This window comes from Vicia villosa, linkage group LG1 (assembly GCF_029867415.1).
Source record: "Vicia villosa cultivar HV-30 ecotype Madison, WI linkage group LG1, Vvil1.0, whole genome shotgun sequence".
NCBI classification, from domain to species: Eukaryota; Viridiplantae; Streptophyta; class Magnoliopsida; order Fabales; family Fabaceae; genus Vicia; species Vicia villosa.
In genome coordinates, this window is record NC_081180.1 from 98974746 (window position 1) to 98996284 (window position 21539).

Sequence of the window (21539 nt, forward strand, 5' to 3'; positions counted from 1 at the left end):
ATGGTGCATACAATTGAGACGCTTAACAACAAAATAAAATACTAGTTATTACCGGTTCTAACATTTGGACAATGAGTTCGGTTGTGACCAAAAAGACGACACAACACACATTTTCTCTCCAACTCATCATATATGTCCACTTTCGTTCTAATACGTGAGCTTACTGGACGACCTTTCTTGTTCCTCCGTATTTTTGGATTATGGAAATTTTAATCTCCTTCAAAAGGGGGCCAATATTCATCGTATGGTAGAACCGGAAAGCTTGTGCCGTAAACACCGAATAAATTTGCAACCTTGTAAACGTCAGACAATAGAGCATATGCGTCTTGGCGCACCATAGAACATGCAGTGATAACATGTGAACAAGGAACACAGTATGCTTGATACTTTCCGTAGTCACACCAACGATCTATTAGGTTGACCTTGTAATCTCCCATAGGCTTTCCCTCACCATGGTCCATTGTCTCCTTCACACTAAAAGTGTTATGATTGTAGTCAAATATTCTTAATTGATGCGTGCTGGATTTTGATGCTTCTTTTATCATCACATTCATGCAGTTTTTTGTAAAGGTTTGTCCAGAATTTAAAACTGTACTCCACTATGCACCCTTTCAGCCAATAGTGATCCCATTTTATAGTATGTTGCACATACCAACACAATAATGGGTAGACTACACGTGCCTTTAAAGACTGAGTTCATCGATTAAACAAGGTCTGTTGTCATGTGACCCCAACGACGACCCCCATCAAATGCCCTCGTCCACTTTTCCACTAGAATATTGTCTAACCACCTTAAAGCATCGTCATTAGCCATACCAATTTCATTTCGGTAGTAGTTAAATGTTGGTTGGTTTAAAGCATAACCTAATTGCTAAAAAAAATGGGTTACTACTATATAAATATAAATTACCGAGATATAAGATTAGCAAATGCATGCTAATCCATGTTGATCACTTTTTTTCGGAGGTTACGGTCCTTGATTTCCCTCATGAACATTAACTCATATGGCGTATATAGAAAATTTCTTCTCGCCTTATGCGAAAAATGACGACCAGAAACACATGTAACAACCCATATTTTCTCTATATTAATTTAATTAAGATTTAAATTAATTCATTGGAATCGTTTAGCATTTTAATTGAATTATTGGGGGAATTGAGAAAATCAAATAATTGGGCCAGAGTTGTGGTTAGTAAAGAAGGGGTGTGATTGTTAGGCCTTTTTACTAAGGTGGTCTATTTTTCATAAAAGAAGGAAATAAAGAAAATTGGAAAATAGAAGAGCAAAGAGTCTGAAGAAGAGAAAGAGCTGAACATGAAAGAGAGCCTTGAAGGGAGAAGAGGAAGAACCAAAAATAAATTCTAAGGTAAGGGGGGACTCTTCCAATTACCATCTCTTATGTATTTCATGGGTGATAGAATTGATTTAGTGTATTATTTGGTTCAATTGGAATATGTTAGGTTTTGGGAATTTTGGGGTTTTGGGTGATTTGATGTAATTGAATGAATGATGTGCATGATGTTAGATGATCACTAAAACATGTTAGAGTTGTGTTATAATGTGTATTCTTGTGCTATTTTATGATACCATATGTTATGACACGATTTGGGTTGAGTAGAGAATGGAACAAAGGCTGTCGAACTGGTATTTTTGAGTTGCAGGTACGTGGTAACCAGCTACCTGGGGGTGGTAACCGATTACCTGAGGTTACGTAGACGAAAAAGTGATTTTCGTTATGAAGTAACCGGTTACTTGAGGTGAGATAACCTGTTACCTCTGTTGTGTTCAGCGTGAGTGTTGCTGTCTGGGAGGCAGTAACCGGTTACTAGGATTGAGGTAACCGGTTACCGCTGTTACGAATAGGATTTTTAGTCACTCCGTCAGGCACTAACCGGTTACTTCAATTGAGGTAACCAGTTACCACTGAACATTTTGGAAAAGAATAGTTACTGCCATGTGAAGTAACCGGTTACTCCATTTGAGGTAACCGGTTACACTGAAGTTTTTTGAAAAATATTTTATTTTCTAAATTTCATAACTTCCAAACCGTTGATCCGTTTTTAGTGTCGTTTTGAGCAGAGTGAAGCTCATGAAATATTTTACGTGATAAAATATTGAGATGAGCAGTGGCCGATTTATTTTAAAAAACCTCGATTTAATTGTTTTGGCAAAATTATACATTGTGTGTATATGATGTTAGGTGTGACAATGTGTTGAGGTGGTGATGGATTGATTGTGTTGCTATTGTTATGATTTGTTGTGTTGATGTGTGATTAATTTGAATGATGCTGATGACATGTACATACTTTATTTGGTGATGTGGTGAGGAGATGATTTGTTCATCGTTATTGGTGATGGTAAGTATGTCATATGTGCATGCATTCATAATCATTTTGGTGGCTGAATCCCAGTGATGTTTTATATTAGTGAGGGCATAATTCCCATTGTGTGGAATTTGTGTCGGTATGGCGTATCTCGGTGATGTTTAGATCGGTCAGATGGGTTAATCCCATGACGTATTGGTACCACATGCATAATGTCAGTGCATTACATATATGTGTATGTGTTATAACATGATTGGAAGAATTCCAGTGTTATTACACGATGATGATGTTGATTTTATTGGTGTTGTTAATGATGGATTTTTTAAAATCTAATATATTGTAATTGGGTGAATGGTATACTTATGACGTTTTATTGTTTATGAACGCATAATATTTGTTAATTGTGAATGAGACTCACCCTTACTATTGACATTTTTCAGATTGAGGAGTAACGACTTTTGGCTTGGTGAGGATAGCTTATAGGCTAGTCCGTTTAGTGTAGCGTCGGTGACATGCTCTGATTTGTAACACTAGGGACCGTTAGTTTTGAGTTGTTGATTATACTATTATTTCGGTTGATTTCAGATTATGTTTTCTTTTGGTTTATGCCTTGGTGAAGATTAAACTATTCCATGTTGAATTTATTTCCGCTGTGATGAACATGATTTTATAATATATGGCGAATTGTTCCTCGTGTAGCATGACATCTAAGTGCGATGTTTATTTTATCTGAATTGTGATACCCTTGTTTCGTGTTTACTCTGATTATTTTATTAATTGCCGCGGGGGTTTAGAAGGGTGTTACAACACATAATTTCCATCTTCCAACATGTGAATGCACAATCACACTTGAAGATGTTCACATGCTGTTGGGTTTACGTGTCAATGGTTTCGTAGTTGCTGGGTCTACAACTGTGTCCTATTCTATTTTCTGAAGAACTACTGGGTGAAGAACTGACAGACGCAGCTAGAAAAGGCCAATTCATTGAAATGACTTTACACAAAGAAAAATACGAGAAACATATGACATTAACCCCATATTCCACCGTCGAAGAAATTCTTCAAAAAGCTAGAGTTTACATTTTGTTGCTTTTTAGTTGTTTATTATTTCCTGATACTAATGGTAACACTATACATTTGCATTTACCATTACTAGTTGACTTTAATAAAATAGGTAAGTATAGTTAGGGATTTACAACTTTAGCGTATCTATACATACACTTGTGTATATGCGCCAAAAAAGATGTGCATAATTTTGTTGGTTGTGCAGTCTTACTTCAGGCTTGGGGGCAGTTGATAATGCAACCAAGTACGTTTTAAATTTTTTTTTTTAAGAATATGTTTATTATGCGTATTTTTAGGTGGTCCGCATATGGGATGAATTACGAAAAAACACCCCATCACTGTGCTCCTGAATATCAGGCGTTCATCGATCATTTCAAGTCGATTGATGTAATATCTTCAACCTTTAACTCAACTAATACTATTTTTTATAATCATTTTTAACTAATCATTTGAATGTATGTAATAGTTTACATGGAGGTCATATCTCGGACTTGAAGTTTTGGAACCAGCTGATAGTGACGTGTGGAGTTCAAAAACTTTTGAAATTAACTTCACTTATGTTGAAATACATCATTCAAATAGGGTTAAACTACAATTTGGCATTCAACAGGACATACCGTGTCCTCTAAAGTGCATGGAAGAGTATCATGGAAGTCACCTAAGCAATTAATGGCCATACAGTGATTGGAAAGACCATTACAAACAAAAGCGTCGTCAATGGCATAATCCCATAAAACTATCTTACAGGATGAAATCATGGCAGAAGAATGTAAACAGAACAGAGAATACATGACATGGTATGCATCTGTGTCAAATTATTATTTAAAAAAAAACATTTTAAAGACTTCCGCCAAAAGCATTAGGCGAAGCCTCTTCATCTTTATATATGTCCGTCCATTAAAATGGCAGATGGAGGACAATTTAGAGACCTCCGCCCATCCAATTGGCAGAGGTTCTATAATAACAACGCGAGAATTTTGAAAAGATGGTATATTAAAAATATTGATAAACAATATAGTATAATGAGATATTACTCCTAAGACTATGTACAATGGTTTAGTTATTCAACACCCTACTTTTTCACTTTTTATGTTCCACATCATCTTCTCTCTCTTCCACCTCATCATTCAACACACATTCAAATTTGACTCACTACAATGGTTTTGTTTAATAAAATTCAACACCCTACCCCACTACTTTTATTTCTTATTCTTATTTTCTTTTATATATTTGTTTTTATGATTATATATTTCTACATCTCAATTATCAATTGAAACTAAATTAAAATAATTAAGATTTAAATATTTTATTTTAATTTTTTCTAATTTAGTAATTTATTTAATTTTTTTTCTTCCAATTTTATATTTTTAATTTTTTTTGGGTAGTTGAAAGGATAATTAGTAGAATTTTGAGTGTTAAAAGGATTATTATTGGGATCCATTTCACTACAAAGATGTCTAGAACTACAAACAAGAATTTTTTGAAGGCTAAATAGAAAAAATTGAGAGAAAAAAGTGAATTTTTTTTGTGTGTCCAAATCAAATAAAACAAGTCTCTATTTATAGACAAAAAAAATTATGAATTTTGGTGAAAATAAAAATAAATAAAAAATTGATTTACTAAAAAATAATTTACATTAAATAATTATTATGAAATAAAAATCTAAACATACACAACAACCAATAATATTTTGTCACATACTTTAGGTGGCCCCCACTCTTTTCTTATTCAACATATTGAAAGTATTCAACACCAATTAATTCACATCACATTAAACACATGATTCAACACACCATTGTAACTATTCAACTATTGAATAAATTATTCAACAACCCCATTGTAAATGGTCTAAAAATGATGGTAGAACAACAAAAAAATTCACTCTATTTTATTCCATTCTATATCCCATGGCAACCATCCAAACATTGCTAAGGCATCTAAATTAAAAATAATTGAATATGATAAGCATGTGATTCCCGAAGGCAAAAGCAAAAGCTTTAACCCAAAAAGGCACTCACTAGTATTATAGAGAACGGGAAAGTGAGTGAGAACTAAAAATCCAAATTATACAAACCCCACTCCGCGGTAGAACTGGGGAACCTCATCTCTACCCGCTCTCGTCCTCGCCGGAGATCCGTCATGGCTGGCAGTTCCGCACCTCCCTCCTCCACATCTTCTCACAACAATCCATCTTTCTTGCCCGATTTTCCTTCCCGAATTCCCCTTACTTCCGATCAGGTCAAGCACTGCACTGAAGCACTCGCGCTGTTGAAGAACAAACTCCTCGACCCTCACACCATCCCTCAAGAGTTCTTGCACTTGCAGGTTCACACAAATTCTTATTGATTTCTTCATTTTCATATCGAAACAATGATTAATCAAACTCTCTTGTATTGTGATTTCAGTCTAACAGGATAACACTGAGTGAGACGACGAGAAGATGCAACGTTGCTCTTAATTCTGCTAATCTCAGTAAAAATCGATACAGAGATGTTATACCATGTAATTTCACCACTTATTAATATCACATGCATTCATTTCAAGGTTATTAGTAGGATATACGTCTTAATTAAGCACTTATCTCCCGCTTATAGCTTAAGTGTATGTTTGGTTTAGCTTTTGGAAGAGCCAAAAGTAATTCTAGAGGTGTAAAATTGATTCTGGAATGATTTTGAGGTGATTGATTCTTCTAAAGTAGAATTGATTCTACTTGAAGCTGCAATTTGTAGCTTTTGAGTTTGAACGTGATTTTTACATTAAAATTTGTTCTTCAACTCACTTTTACATAAATGTATTCCAACATAAATCACTTTATATTCAAGAACCAGAATCAACTATACAAAATCAATTCGCTGAGAATCAACTCTCTTCACCGCAAAACCAAACTTGCACTAAGTGCTTAAACTATTCTATAAAGTCAAATTGTTTTCATATAAGTTATTAACCGTTTCCATTAACTATCCCGGTGAGCTTATGGAGAGCATATTAAAATAAGTTGAAAATACCTATATGTACATGTCATAATCTACATAAATGACATAAGTTGTTTCCATAAATGACATAATCTAACAAATATTCATTATGTCTTTAGGTAAGCTCAAATATGCCAATCGAAACACGCCTCTTGTATTGTATGTATGTATTTGGGGAAAATTGAATTTTCTTTACGGTTCTTTGTTTCAGTTGACAAGAACAGGGTTGTTCTTAATTCGAGTTCAGATTATAGGTCTGAAGCACTGGGGTATATCAATGCAAGCTTTATCTCGGTACAAATATATTCTTGTCTTTGTTTGATAATGGTCTTAAAAGCTAATTGGATCCTTGTGGTTATTTGAAGTGTGAACTGTATATTTCAATTTTTTTACTGTAGACCTCTTCTCCTGGAACTGTGTCTGAGTTTATAGCCACGCAAGGTCCACTTCCACACACTTATGAGGATTTTTGGGAAATGATGATACAATATCACTGCCCTGCAATTGTGATGCTTACTAAGTTGGTAGATAATTACAAGGTGATTCCAACTTGTTTCCTTTCTCTTTGAGATTGTTTTTTTGTTTACTTCATATTTTATCAATATTTTGTACTTCTCTTTTTAATTTTATAGATGGTGAAGTGTGGTGATTATTTTCAATCTGAGGATAGACCCAGAGAATTCGGGAATATCTCTCTTAAATGTAAATGGACGAAAACTACTGAAACTTCACTTGTGCTGCAGCATTTGGAAGTGAACCATAAAGAGGTGGGATGATTTTCTGCTTAAAATTTTTTTTTTCTGATTAGATTATATCTCTCTCTTTCCAGACTGGCATAAGTTATATTTTTTCTGACGGAGAGACAGTTGATTTGGCCCTCCTTTTTCAAAACTCCATCTAATTCTTCCAGCCTTTGTTTGTACATTGTTTGCTATAGTACTGCTGAACCAACTCTAGGGCATTGGATATCCGAACTTTTCTTACATACCCTGCATTTCAATGCTGAACCTGTAACATCACAAGCTTAATGGCCACTCCAACTTAAAGGGTTCAAGTTTAATAGAATGATGGGCTGTGTTCATGTTACTCCAGGGGGGGTGGTGGTTCCAGTTCTAGTTTATATTTAATGTTCAGTAGTTGGCTTACTCTTGTTTTTGGAAGTCAACAAAAACTTTTTTGGTCAGAAATATTTGATTAAAATATTTTTAGAAAGACGGTTTCTATCATTTTGAATGAGATGAACCCGTCCGAAGCAATTATTTCTAATTATAAATGAGCTATACATAGCTTGGCAAAGTTGGCTGCTACTAGTTATTGTGCTTTTTTGTTCCATAGGGGTGAGACAACCTTGAAATCTTCAGAAGTACAAATACCATAATTATGATAAACAAACAAACAACCTTTGAACATGCATCCACCCAACGTCCCTCCCCCCTCTTTCTAATCTGGATAACTTTTTTTGTCAACCTAGTTGTATTACTTGCATATTCACCCATTTTCAAGTAATTTATTTCCGACAATAAATAGAAATGAATACAGACATAGAAATGAATACAGACAACATGAAGCATGAATTACACAGACACTTATTCATAAAATCATTAGGTTGTCACAACATGAAACATGAATTACACAGACACTGTTGATTCTCGATTGAAAACATACTGTACTGGATGATAAGGCCAATTGCATCATTAAATATCATTCTTAAAATTTTTCATTTCATACTATATATCTGGGTTTTTCTTTTTGGAAGGTACCTTATTTTATTATTTTTTCTTTTTTATTGAAAAGACAGAAAATCATATAAATTTTGATTTTGCAAGGGGCACAAAGTTTTTCTCCATCATCAAGAGCTAAACATTTTGGTTCATATCAATCTTGATCGATATTGTTGCAGGCAGAAGATACACCGTTATCTGTTTTTCATATTCAGTATCCCGAGTGGCCTGATCATGGAGTTCCAAACAATACTTTGGCTGTCCGTGAAATTTTGAAAAGATTATACCATTTGCCACCAAATCTTGGCCCAATAGTGGTGCACTGCAGGTTCATCTCATTCCTTCTTTTGTTGACTCATTTTATTTTATGGCAATGATGACAACAAGTAACTTGCATATTTTTCTGAGACAAATTCTCTCGCTCAGTGCAGGTATTGGTAGAACTGGAACATACTGCACAATTCACAACACGATTCAGAGAATACTTGCTGGTGATATGTCTGCTATAGATATTGCCAATACAATATCTGTGTTCAGGTCTCAGCGTACCGGAATGGTTCAGACACAGGTAGTCAGATTTTCTAATTTAATTATCAATGAACACATTGGTTTTGCATGAATTGTCAGGAATATAGTTGGACCACATATTAGTTAAGTTCCTTTTCTAAGCTAAATCAGAAGGCAAGAGGTTTTGAAATCTAAGAAGAGGAATGATAAGGTACCCCTAATCTGTTTGATGGAAAATAATGTAGATTGTTGCAAGGAACTAGGTTAGATAGTTTAGCCAGGATGCCATTACAAATCAAAGCTTCAAAGTACCCTGATCTTCTTTAGTTGTAATCCTATCAATCACTTTCTTTTTGGTTAAAAAAGAAGAAATATTTATTACTCGATTGGAAGGGACATTCTTACTACTAATAATTGTTTTCTCTGTGAAATAATGCTCTCGCTACTAGTTTTCTTATAGAGTAAGAAGGGAATTAAGGCAAAAGAAAAGATTCGAAGAGACTTTCCCAACCATAAGCATTCTTAGAAACATAGGATACAACTTAGTAAAAAAAGGGTAATAAGCTTAAGAAATAAATTTCCAACAACTTTTTGTTTCAGAAATTACAGACATGTTTTGAATTGTCATCAATATCCCCCTCTTCAAGGAAGACATATCCCTTTCTTAGCCCTTTTGGATGAAAAATCAATGTTAACGGAATAAGTTTTTAAAACAAGATATGTTACTGTGCTTAAGGAAAGTAAAAAAATTGGGAAAGAAAGAAAATAAAGAAAACACTAGGATCCAAGAAATGACAAGCAGTATTATCAAATAGCGGTGGCATGGCCGCTATGACGGATATACATGATGGTTTTTGGGCTCGCCGCAATGGTAAATATCAGCCTATATTATGGGTTTTTCCGTCATAATCCACTATAACGACACCGCAAAGTGGCTTGTATGCGGGATTTTGGCTCTCCGCCATGGACTGCCATCGGCAACACTGATGAGAAACAATAATTTAAATATGAATGACCCTGATACCTTACTTCACCTATGCCAGTATCTAAGATATTCCTAATCTCTCTTATAACTCGTGTTCCTATCCTATCATACTCAGCGCTCCCCCACTCTAATACTATTAATATCCATGGTAGTACTAGTACAGTAATAATACTCTTTCCTTAATCATAAAACCCACAATGAGCGAAACATGGGTTTGTAAATGATTGAAACATGGGTTGCGGTTTGTAAATGATTTTTTGTGGTATGATTGCTAGTCAACTAATTAACTATGCTAAGGGTGGGCAATCCTTATTTAAAGAATGGATAAGATAAATCCAGCTTGAATGAAAGAAGCCCAGAGTTACTTTCAATTTAGAAAAACATCAAAAGTCCAGTCATAAATAAGATCAATCATAATCCTAACTATGGGTTTACTTTAGTCCCAAAAGAAACCCAGAACAACAATTAAAACCTACAAAGAATCCATAATTTCATGGGGAAAAAAAGAAAACAGATGCCAAGAACTCTATTTTAGGCAGGAACAATCTCTACGTGCAAATAAAGGAATCAAACTCTTTGCTTGGAACTGCTTGGAAATCCTTAGAAGCGATAAGATATAATAACGAATAGGTAATGAAAGTCTGCAAAAGATTATAAAGATATAAGAAGGGAGATGAATCCTTGCGAAAATAAGTGGCTAGCATTTAACTTGTCTTTCTTACATAGCACAATCATGTTGTGCATTTTCCTGGCGTGCTAAAAATGTGCGCGGCGTTGTCGGAAAGTAACACTGAAACGTGCTGAGTTGCACGGGTGTGCTATTGGGCAATGCAGCCCTAAAGGTGAACAGTCGTTTCAGTAAAAACAATAGCAAGCCATGCTATTTTGTATGAACATTATGTTGAGCACAACCCCGTGTTCATCTTAGAGGCCACAACATATCTATTTATGTTTACCTTGTCTATCTTGAAGTTACGAAAGCTGAAATTACATTTCTAATAGTAAAAGGTAACAAAATAATCGATAAATTAGTTTCTCCATACTGTATCAGAAGGTCACATTCTAGGCTTCTTGCTAGCCTGCCTTTTGGTTAGGATGTCTCAGCTTACCAGCAGCTTGAAATCGATCTCTGTAGGAGTCTATTTGATCAGTTCATCAAAATTATTTTGTTATTATTTTTGATTTATTTCTACGACCATTATAGTGATCTGAAAATTCGTTGTATATAAATTCTTCAAACTTTTTGTTGTCTCTTTCTGCAATCTATCAGGATCAGTATATTTTTTGCTATGAAGCTATCATAGATGAACTAGAAGACCTTGTATCTCAACAGTAACGAGAGTAGAAGGGTACGTCCTTTACTTCTGTTCCCTTTGTAGTTTTGCAGATATTACAAACCGTTCAGATCCTGAAATCCTTATATAAAGGATTGGTTTCATACATCTGTTTTCATTAATTCTACTATCTCATTGTTAAAACTGCTCTTTCATTAACTTAATGAATCTTTGTCTTGATGTAAATTCAGTGGTAGATCAAAGAATGTTAATCTGATTTCCCCACTTTGAAGCCAACGTTCAATTCTTCCACTTTCCACTTGGGTCCTACTTTGCTTATGTTTCCCAGCAGCTGACTCTGAAGCATTAGCATTCTGGAGATTTTATGATTTTCATTGAACTCAGTTTATTCTCGAGCATTCATGTATATTTGTAGGCAGGTGAAAGCTAACAAATATCAGCATCCTTTTCATTATATTTCTACAATTCTATTGGGGAACTGAAAGACACTAATGACCTTTAAAAAACTGAAGTCTGTTGTCTCTTCTTATTTATTATGGTCAAGTACCATCTTGTGATTCTTGTAGGTTGACACCGTGGCCCTAAAAATGTAGGTCTTGGCTATTGATTTGAGTAGCCACTGAATCATTATTTGACATGTAGACTAGGTGCCAAGTTAGGAAGCTTCCTAGATGAATGTTATAACTTATAACCATACTCGCTAGTTTTTAACCGAACTTGCTCACGTGAGTACTTGTAGTTCTTCCTTGTCATTGTCAATATCTAAACTAGAGATAAGGACAAAGGAATGGATAAAGAAGAAAATTTACATATACTAGTATAAGTGTAGACTAGACTACAGATGCTATATACATGTCCAGGTTAGCAGAGAAAAATATGAAATCTGAATGGCATTTGGAACTAGCTAGTACTCCCTAACAAGGTCAACTTCACATGTGGGATAGATTAGGGAGATACTGCTCCATGTTCTTGTTCAAGGTGAATAATTGAGAAATAATATCAATATAATAATATTATTAAAAATAATTGAGAAATAGTTTTTTGTATTTTATGTTTTGTTTCCTCATAAAATTGCAAGAAATTTCCTTGAAGTTTCACAATGTTTTCTCCTAAAATAGTTTCATACAAGTATTTGAGTAAGTTGAAAGACAAGTTGCTGTGCTCACCCCCTCTCATGAATATATCCAAATTTGCTGGTTTGGGATGTGTACTGAAATTATTGAAAAGCTTGATAGCACTTCCCAAGAGTTACTTCTGCTGAGATGTATGGTTTGATTCAGTATGAAATCAATGAATTGAGTTTTCTATAAACTGCAAATTGCTTTGTGCCAAAAACAAGTGGAGTTGTTGCTGTCATTGGATGTAGTGTAGCTTGAAAAAAATGTTGGGTTATTATCATGACATAAATGCCCTTCTGGTAAATGAAAAATTCAAGATATAAAAGTGACGAGGTGATGCTTTATTGAGAATGAGCTGTAAGTAGAGTTAGGGTTGCTAATAAAAAGAAGAAAGAAAAGAAGTCAAGATTGTAGTAGTATGTTAAGAAATTTCGTAGTAGCATTTAAATGGAATGAAAACATTAAGAAACAACTTATGTTACATTACACATTTAATTCAACTGAAGATGATTACCATGCTTACTCAAACTCAGAGATTTAATTTTGAAAACCGGACAGTTTTTTTGAGGTGAAATTGTCCAATCTTAATTTTCAACAATTTAAATGATTAAATCACAATTTTAATCCTTAAAATTGTAAGATTTTGACAACTTAGTAGTTGAAAATTACATAATAAAAAATTATTCTTCAAAGTGGAATATTTTCAATCACTTTATTTATTTTTGTAGGAAATCTGAGTTGGTCTGCAGTTTAGAACAAGCTCATTTGAAGTATTTTTATACAAAAATCATTTATTATTCGCTTATTTGTATTTTGTGTTTTAGATATATCATTAATTGAAATTGATTCAAAGTTTTAATTTTACTAAGTAACACCATGAATATGATTTGACAAATTTATTTAAACTCTACTACTTTTTTTTTATACTTTTTTTGTATCAGAGATTTTAGTTTTGTATTTTAGGAAGAAAAAACATTACTTGAGTACCTCTCATTTCTCTTTCATTTTTTCTTTCTTTCTAAAATGGTCTCTAAACTACTAAAACATTTCTTGGATTGATATTTATTAAATTCAATGGTGAAATTCTCACACATTAAATATTACTCATTCTATTGCTTTTACAAGTAATTTTCTTACAAAACAATTGTTAAATTTATTATTGTTCATATTTTAATATTTTAATTTTTTAACACTATTCATTTTTAAATGAATGTCAAAATTTGTGCACACCTATTAAAAAATACAATGAAGTTGTAAAAGAAAAAATATTTTTAATGAATTAACTTTATTAATGTGTTTTTTAACATACTTTATCCATGGGTTAGAAGATATATACATAGTAATGATTAACCAACACAAATAAAAAAATATACTAATAATTATATTTAAATATCTGTTTTAAAAATAAAATATTGATTAAATTTATTTATTTTTCTCTTTGTAATAAATAATTAAACAATTTATTAATAAATTTCTAATTAATAATGCATTGAAATTTAAAATCACGAATAATTAAGAAAAAAATCTGAAAAAATTATATGTTAATAAATAATTGTTTTCTAACACTATCATGAAACTTCTTACCAATATGAGTATGTAATTTTGAGATATGAAATTGTTTTATAATAACAAATTTTGAAGTACAAAATAATGAGTTTCTAATTATTAAAAAAAAAACTTTTACCTACCCCAACAAAAAATTGTTTAATTATTACAAAGGCGATTCTTGTCATTCCAAGAGAAAAGTTACAGAACCAACTGCAAAATTTCATGAATTAATGACTTTTACCACAGTCAAAAGTCAAAACAGCGTTGATTGGAGAGTGAGTGAGTGAGTAGTGGGGGCGTTTCAGCTCTGAGTCTGTATTTTGACCATAACAACAAAAAGAGAGAGAAACTAACAAACAAACAAACAAGATTCTGCTTCTAGCTTTAGCTTTTGCGTTTGCGTTTGCGTCTAACCTCTCTTCCCCTTCCGGAACCGTACATTCACTCTCTGCAATTTCCTCATCGATCCCTGCTACTGGTACCATCATCTAACTTTACTCGCCTTCTCTTTCTTTCTAAAATCGTTTCCCCATTTTACCTTCAAGTGTTTATTTAATTTTTTAGGTTTTTTTTTTAATGATTTGTTGATATTATTTATTTTCTATCAGATTCGGTGAGTTGATTAGAGTTGATGGACTGGAGCTGTAAAGGTGATCAGAATTGGTATAATCAAAATCCGAGCATTCATCATAACATTCCTGTCAATTGAATGTTTTCATTCTTTCTCATTTGAACATGAAGTGAGGTTTTTCTGCTGTATGGAAATTGTGTACACAGTTTAGTTATTTTTGAATTTTAATATGGGTGGCATTTGTTCGAGATCATGGAAAGCTACTGTAGATGGTGTAGCTGTAGATAATGTACCTGGTGAAAGTTCGAGACATTCTGCGAATAATGGTCATGCTAATATTGACAATGAAGGTGGAAATGGAATGGCTTATCAGTCTGTTTCTGCGACTATAAATAGTAATTCAACTTTGCTTCCTCTCGCTGATGGGTTTGATAAACATCAACGGGAGTCATTTTCGTTTACTGGATTGGAGAAGGTTCCGTATGGGCCGGGTATGGAGGATATAAATGATGGGATTCCTCGGCTGCCACGGACGTTATCGCATAAATCTAGGAAAACTGTTAAGGTAAGTTGGTATTCTCATGTTTGATCTTTGTGTTTTTTGTGTGGTTGGGTTAGCTTGTTGTATAGTGTAGAAATGTATGATCGAAATGTGTTAGTAGAGGGCTCTGGCTGAAAAGATGTTTTGTGGTAAAAATTAAGCAATGTTTTCGAAAGAAAAAGTAGTTTAAACAAGGTGAATCACCTTAGGTGACAAAGCGGGAAAGTACAACTAGGGGGAGGATACGATATGACTCAGAAAAGGAAAACATATATGAAAGAATGAATCCAAATTGCAAGAAATTGTATGTATATTATTATTCAAAAGGAAACTATTGAAAATGCAATGATTAGATAACTTAGGTGAAGCCATTAACAAAATCCCAAAGCAAGCTCCGTTGCAATGAGGCATCCTTAGAGTCTATGCACTTCATTCTACTGAAGTTCTAGTCTCCCAAAAGCTTATGTTATTAGGTGATAGCTTAGGATTTTCCTAACTCATCAATTTAACTTTATCTAGAAGAACCAGGATTTCCAGGGTCAAACTCCTAACTACTCACTTTTAGAGGTTCTGATACAATAATGGCTTGGACCAACTCTCTAAAAGCTATCTTAATCCTTTTTGTCACTTAAACACATTAACAAACTGCAAAATATGCACGCTGCTACAACGTTAAGTGCCTCTATCTAAATCCGTTAAACTTAACTTGAAAACCCTTGTGTGAAACACAACTAATTTTTAGGCGCCTTGATGTGGTAAGATCAGGTTTGACTGACAAGATCTAATAAGAACCAGACAATAGCAGGACTAAAAGGTCATTAGGAAGCTTCTTTATTATAGGAAGCTTCTTTATTAGAACAGGGTTTTAATAATTGTTTCTAAAAGATCCTCTAAGGTAATGATATCCATTTGAGCTATGATAATTTAATGGAAATAATGTAAATGAGTTCATCATATTTTTGCATCTGTTTGTTTTTTATGGTTAGAATATCTTGGTAGCGTTTTTAGACCACAATCACTTCCATCAAAATTCGTTTGATATGTATTTCCTTTCTTTAGTTCTCTGGATAGTTGTTGGTCTAAGCTTTTATAACACAGAAACAATCCTACAATCAAAAAGGGTTGAGTTTGCCCTTTCACTAATGAGCTAATGCTTCACCTGGTACTGAATATATGTATTAAAAATAAATAGTGTTTAATATCACGGGTTAGATCATCCCCCTTTTCAGGTCTATTTATAAGGCCTCCTTTGTAACAAAGCAAGGTTTAGATTTCGTTTTCATCTTCTCTTTTGATGTATTACAGGTATCAGAAGTGAGCTCCCTCTTGGGCAGAGCAGGTACAGTCGGACTTGGCAAGGCCGTAGATGTTTTGGACACACTAGGTAGTAGTATGACAAATTTGAATCTCAATAGTGGTTTTACATCGGGAGTTACAACAAAAGGAAATAAAATTTCAATTTTGGCCTTTGAAGTTGCAAACACAATAGTTAAGGGTGCCAATCTAATGCAATCTCTTTCAAAAGAGAGCATTAAACATTTAAAAGAGGTTGTTCTGCCATCTGATGGAGTGCAAAACTTAGTATCTAGAGATATGAATGAACTCCTAAGAATTGCTGCTGCAGACAAGAGGTAAATTAACTGTAAATGTTTTTGTCATTAACTTAAAAGCCTTTAATTTGGTTTGTAGCTTATTTTCTTTAGTTACTGATGTGGACCTCAATCCACATCGGTTACTATCTGCACTTTTACACTATCTTGTACTATTTTGGCAGAGAAGAATTGAAAATATTTTCGGGCGAAGTTGTGCGGTTTGGAAATCGATGCAAAGATCCCCAGTGGCACAACCTGGAACGTTATTTTGAGAAGTAATTATAGTTAAATTGATTAAATTTACCTTGTCTTTTTCCTTGTACCATTTAATAATGTGTTAGTTATGATTTGCTTTGTTCATTTTTAGGTTAGGTTCAGAGCTTTCACCTCAAAGGCAATTGAAAGAGGAGGCAGAGATTGTGATGCAACAATTAATGACCTTTGTTCAATATACTGCTGTGAGTAAACATGTTATAAGTAACTTCCTCAAGTTGTGCGCTGAATTTTACTCTGTATCCTGTCTATCTTCTTCATTTATATGCATATTTTAACATCATCAAATATTACAAACAGTGGATTCTAATTTCTCTCAGCAGCATCATTGATTTCATTAAAACTAGTCCTGAAGTAGTTTAACTTTTTCTTGGAGTGTAGGAATTATATCATGAATTGCACGCCTTAGACAGGTTTGATCAAGATTATCGACGCAAGCTTCAAGAAGAGGACAGTTCAAATGCCACACAGAGAGGTAAATGCCTAAGATAGGTTTGATCAAGATTATCGACACAAGGTTTTTGTATTGTGTATTTGAATATAATTACTCTGTTCAGAATCAATATCCTATTTATTTTCATTTTGTGACTTAAGTGTGCATGGATCTGTTAAGTTTATACAGGTGTTCTGAACTATGAAGAAAATAACAAAAACAAATAATCTCATCAATACTTTAAAACTATGGAATCCCTATTCCCATCTAATAGTTAGTTTATCCTCAAAAAGTAACGGAAACATCTCCATGAGAAAATCACAAAAACTAGTTCTTCTGTAACAGTGGCAAGGACGACTAGGATCTTAGGAAAGCACAAGCATTCTAGTCTCACTAAAAACTCCAGAGAACTGTCAAAACTCCACACAACACAACCTCTAAGTTTTGTACAACATGATCCACCAAACACTTTAAACTCCAAAGTTTGACAAGAAGAACATGAACGTCCTCTCTCTTTGGAATAGAGAGATAGAATCTTAGAAGATCAAGCATTTGTTAAGAACTAGCAGGGAAATATTTCCTTCCATTTTGTGTAATATTTTTCGTGTTAAAGTGAGAAGCAATTTGGAATACAATATGTAGTTGGACTTTCATATTGATCAGTTTGCTATTATTGGACTATTATTACTCAGCTGTATTATACTCTACTTCACCCCTTACTATTTCCCATGAGAGTTGTGTAAGCAGTAACTAGCTGAACTACATTCAGTCAGATCGCAGATTCCGTTATGACAGCTTCTACTGTGATAGATAGGAGCCACCTTTTATAAAGTAACAAATCATTTTCATCATTTGACAGAAATGATACATTTCACTTTATCTCAACTCTCTGAATTCCATTAGTTATTTACATTTATAAGTTCACTATGCTGTAACTCCTACTCTGGAACAGAATTTTTTTTTCCAGATGTTCAAATATCTGACTAACCATTTACAATTTAAAAAAAAATGAATATGTTAGTGTTAGTCTATTTTACTACACTGAGTATTCTTTAGGTGATTTATATTTGTAAAATGTAAAATATGTAGGAGACAGCCTTGCAATTTTAAAAGCAGAACTGAAGAGTCAAAAGAAGCATGTAAGAAATTTGAAAAAAAAATCACTGTGGTCCAAGATTTTGGAAGAGGTAAGAAGACATTAGTTTATTTTTATTTTTATGAATATTAACAAAATTGTTCAATACACTATCAGAAATATATGATTAGATTGTGGTCTTGGCCGTGTACTGTCGGTAATTGGCATCTGGAAAGTATTGTTCCTGAATTCTTTTTTATTATGTTTACTGTTTGTTCTTTGTGTTATTTTAGTTCGAATAACATTTTTTTCCAGTTCTTTTCAGCCTCTTTTTCATAAGCAATTTTATTATTATGTTGCAGACATAAAATCTGATTATTGTATTTTATTTTCAGGTGATGGAAAAGCTTGTAAATATCGTCCATTTTCTATATTTGGAGATAAACGAAGCATTTGGTAGTGTTGGTATGCATTCCAGAATTGCGAGAATTCTTGATTATGATTAGGCATTAGCGATTTGCTTTAGTTTTTATTTTTTTTATAAAGCCTGGTATTTTATTAGAACTAATAGCATAGTATCCTCTGAATACTGAAGAACTTTGAAGTTATGTTCCTCAATATCGCAAATGCCTGAAATCTCTCTCAAATAACAAGATAGCTTCCCTGTAACCCCCTCTGTTCCCTCTCATACACATCTCTGCCTAACAGTTTCCAACTGAGTAACTAATTGAGTAACAATTTATTGGGCGGGGTTAACTAGCAGTTTTTGTTATCCTAACACAAAAGCTGGTGTAAGTTTATAGAAAGATTATACTATTTATTGATGAATGTGACACCTTTTTATCACTATGGCATGAAATTCTGGATATAGTATTCAGCAACAGGCAACAACAAGGCCCATTCATTGCTATATTGTTATAACTACATAGGTCAATTACTTCACTGGGATATTAGAAATTCATCTCATTGTTTTTTAAATAATTATCTTTGTGTATTTGTTTTATGCAAAGGAAAGTTATGATAAGTTAGCCTTTTGCTGCGCTTTTTGTACTTTCCCACAGTTTAGTCGTGGTTCCTTTCTCTTTATGGTTGAGATGCCGCATTAAACAGAATGTGTCTTTTATACTTGTTTTCCTGTTTAACCTAACAGACATTGATAAGCAAGTGAAAGATTCTCAAGGCAACCATAAGAAGTTGGGGGCTGCTGGTCTTGCTTTGCATTATGCAAACATTATCACTCAAATTGATACTCTGGTTAGTTTAAGATTTACTTAAGTTATATATTCTGTTATATTTGTTAGAATATTATAAAATATCTTATGTTAGTGTATCTCCTAGGATTAGTGTATCAATTTTTGGCTTACTTCATCTTGGGTGCACTGAGCACCCTGATTCTGACATCACTATTATGTTAGATAGAAAAAAAGCAAACACTATTTGGAACAAGTATTATAGCTGTTAAAAGTTCATTGTCATATTTTATCTTGACAAATTTTACGTCTAATATTGTTCTTAGCTGGTTATTTTCACTCCAGTAAAATGGTCAGTTGTAAAAAGAGAATTTGTTTTCTTTCTATTTTCAAAGAATAATGGTAGTCCCAACTGCACTGGTATTGTATCTGAACTATAATAGCAAACCATTTGGGAAGATAGTGAGTGTTGATATTTTAATTTAATCAGGTATCTCGATCAGGTTCTGTGCCTCCTAATACTAGGGATGCTTTATATCAAGGACTGCCTCCTAATGTAAAATCAGCATTGCGCTCTAAGTTACAGTCATTTCAGGTTAAAGAAGAGGTGTGTATCCCATTTCTCTCTTGCGTTTTAATTTTTTTCAAGGTTGCACTTTCTTTCAAGCATGATCCAATTTAGTATGAAGATTAGAACATACATCATTTTATCAAATATGTATACCAATTGATTGATTTGAATTTAAATGTCTTTATTCCTAATTCATTCAACACTTGTTAATGACTTTCTAATTCCATCTTTTAATGATTTTATTGAACTTCTTTTCTGCCAAAGTAGTTATACAGAGCTTGAGCTACATTGCCTATTTTGATTATATGACCAAATTATAAATCCAAATCTGAAATGATGGAAACATTTTTTGCAGCTTACTGTCCCACAAATCAAAGATGAAATGGAGAAAACATTGAAGTGGCTTGTTCCTATTGCTACTAACACAACGAAGTATATTTGATAGCCCTGACTCTGCAATTTCCTATTATTCTCAGTATTGTTTATATGGTGCATGCAAAACATTTATTTAATTCTCTCTTTTTCAATTGCAATACTTTAGAGCTCATCATGGCTTTGGATGGGTTGGAGAATGGGCAAACACAGGGTAAGAGGACATAATTTTTGTTTTCTTTCTTCCATGTTTATGTTCTACTACATACCGTTTTTCTAAGTCAAGTTTCTATAGGTCTGATGTCAACCGTAAACCTACGGGCCAGTCAGACTTGTTGAGAATCGAAACACTACACCATGCTGATAAAGATAAAACAGAAGCGTATATACTTGAACTGGTTGTTTGGCTACATCACCTAGTCAGCCAAGTAAGAGTTGGCAACGGAGGAATAAGGTCCCCTGTCAAATCTCCGATTCGTTCTCCAAACCAGAAAACATTGCAATTGTTTACACAAAAAGGCTGCTCTTCTTCTCCCTTGTTAACAATCGAAGATCAACAAATGCTTCAAGATGTTGGCAAGAGGAAACTAACACCCGGCATCAGTAAAAGTCAGGAATTTGAAACTGCCAAGACTAGGTTGAACAAACACCATAGACTTAGCAAGAGTAGTAATCATTCCCCAATCAGTGAAAGCAAAAACGATATATTCTGCACAAGATGGCGGCTACCTTCTATTCCTTTCATCGACTTTGATATTGACCGAATGAAGGCCTTGGATGTCATTGATAGGGTGGATAGCATTGGAGGTTCATAATTGTTATTATTGAATGGATTTTTTGGTTTGTTCAAGTTGAGTGCTCCCCTCTGTTTCTATTTTGTTGATTTGCTAGGCAAGAGTAATAATCTTTTTGAGATTGATGTATTGTGGCATGGGAACAAAGGGGGTCACAGTTTTCATAAGATATATCTGTACAGATCATATGGTCATATAAATATTTTTCTCTTGGCTTAATCTTTGATGCTTAAGCGTTACAATTCATGTTGAAAATATAGAATTGTTAGAAAGTGGAAATTTGATAATATTGCTTTTAAAGTTTCAGCTGAGTCTTTAGTATGTTGTATTTGAAGAATGCATCTCATGTCATTTTCATTCAAAAGACTGAAGTTCAAGCTCCCATCATTCAATTTATTTCTCTCTTGGATGATAGGAGATTTCATTCTATGTTCTCATGTGAAATTACATACGAGTCATGGTTGTTAAACGTAAATTTGGATGACTTTACGATTTATAGGTATAGATTTCAAATGCAATTGTTTGACATTGTCCAATTTCTCTTGTTTTTACGATTGTATCTTCTAAAAGCCCGATTTCTTTCACTACATGT

At 33.5% G+C, this 21539-nt stretch overlaps 2 protein-coding genes across 3 annotated transcripts; both read left to right on the plus strand.

Moving 5' to 3' along the window:
- The first annotated feature begins 5356 nt into the window (after positions 1 to 5356).
- LOC131643682 (protein-tyrosine-phosphatase PTP1) lies at positions 5357 to 11402 on the plus strand. 2 transcript variants are annotated; one of them, XM_058913974.1, is made up of 9 exons: positions 5358 to 5714; positions 5795 to 5891; positions 6573 to 6655; positions 6760 to 6900; positions 6994 to 7128; positions 8262 to 8410; positions 8509 to 8650; positions 10845 to 10923; positions 11100 to 11402. In XM_058913974.1, the coding sequence occupies exons 1-8, from the start codon at positions 5529 to 5531 to the stop codon at positions 10908 to 10910; spliced, it is 999 nt and encodes a 332-aa protein (XP_058769957.1). In that variant the 5' UTR covers positions 5358 to 5528; the 3' UTR covers positions 10911 to 10923; positions 11100 to 11402. The 2 variants fall into 2 exon arrangements, with proteins under 2 accessions (XP_058769958.1, XP_058769957.1); XM_058913975.1 differs by lacking the exons at positions 10845 to 10923; positions 11100 to 11402 and having other exon boundaries at positions 5357 to 5714; positions 8514 to 8650.
- Positions 11403 to 13794: 2392 nt separating this feature from the next.
- Positions 13795 to 21166, plus strand: LOC131643681 (protein PSK SIMULATOR 1). The gene is made up of 13 exons (XM_058913973.1): positions 13795 to 14013; positions 14144 to 14671; positions 15953 to 16278; positions 16422 to 16514; positions 16607 to 16697; positions 16894 to 16987; positions 18035 to 18132; positions 18416 to 18485; positions 19171 to 19274; positions 19701 to 19817; positions 20137 to 20213; positions 20323 to 20367; positions 20449 to 21166. Exons 2-13 carry the CDS (start codon positions 14336 to 14338, stop codon positions 20966 to 20968), a joined length of 1971 nt encoding a protein of 656 aa, XP_058769956.1. The 5' UTR covers positions 13795 to 14013; positions 14144 to 14335; the 3' UTR covers positions 20969 to 21166.
- The last annotated feature ends 373 nt before the right edge of the window (positions 21167 to 21539 follow it).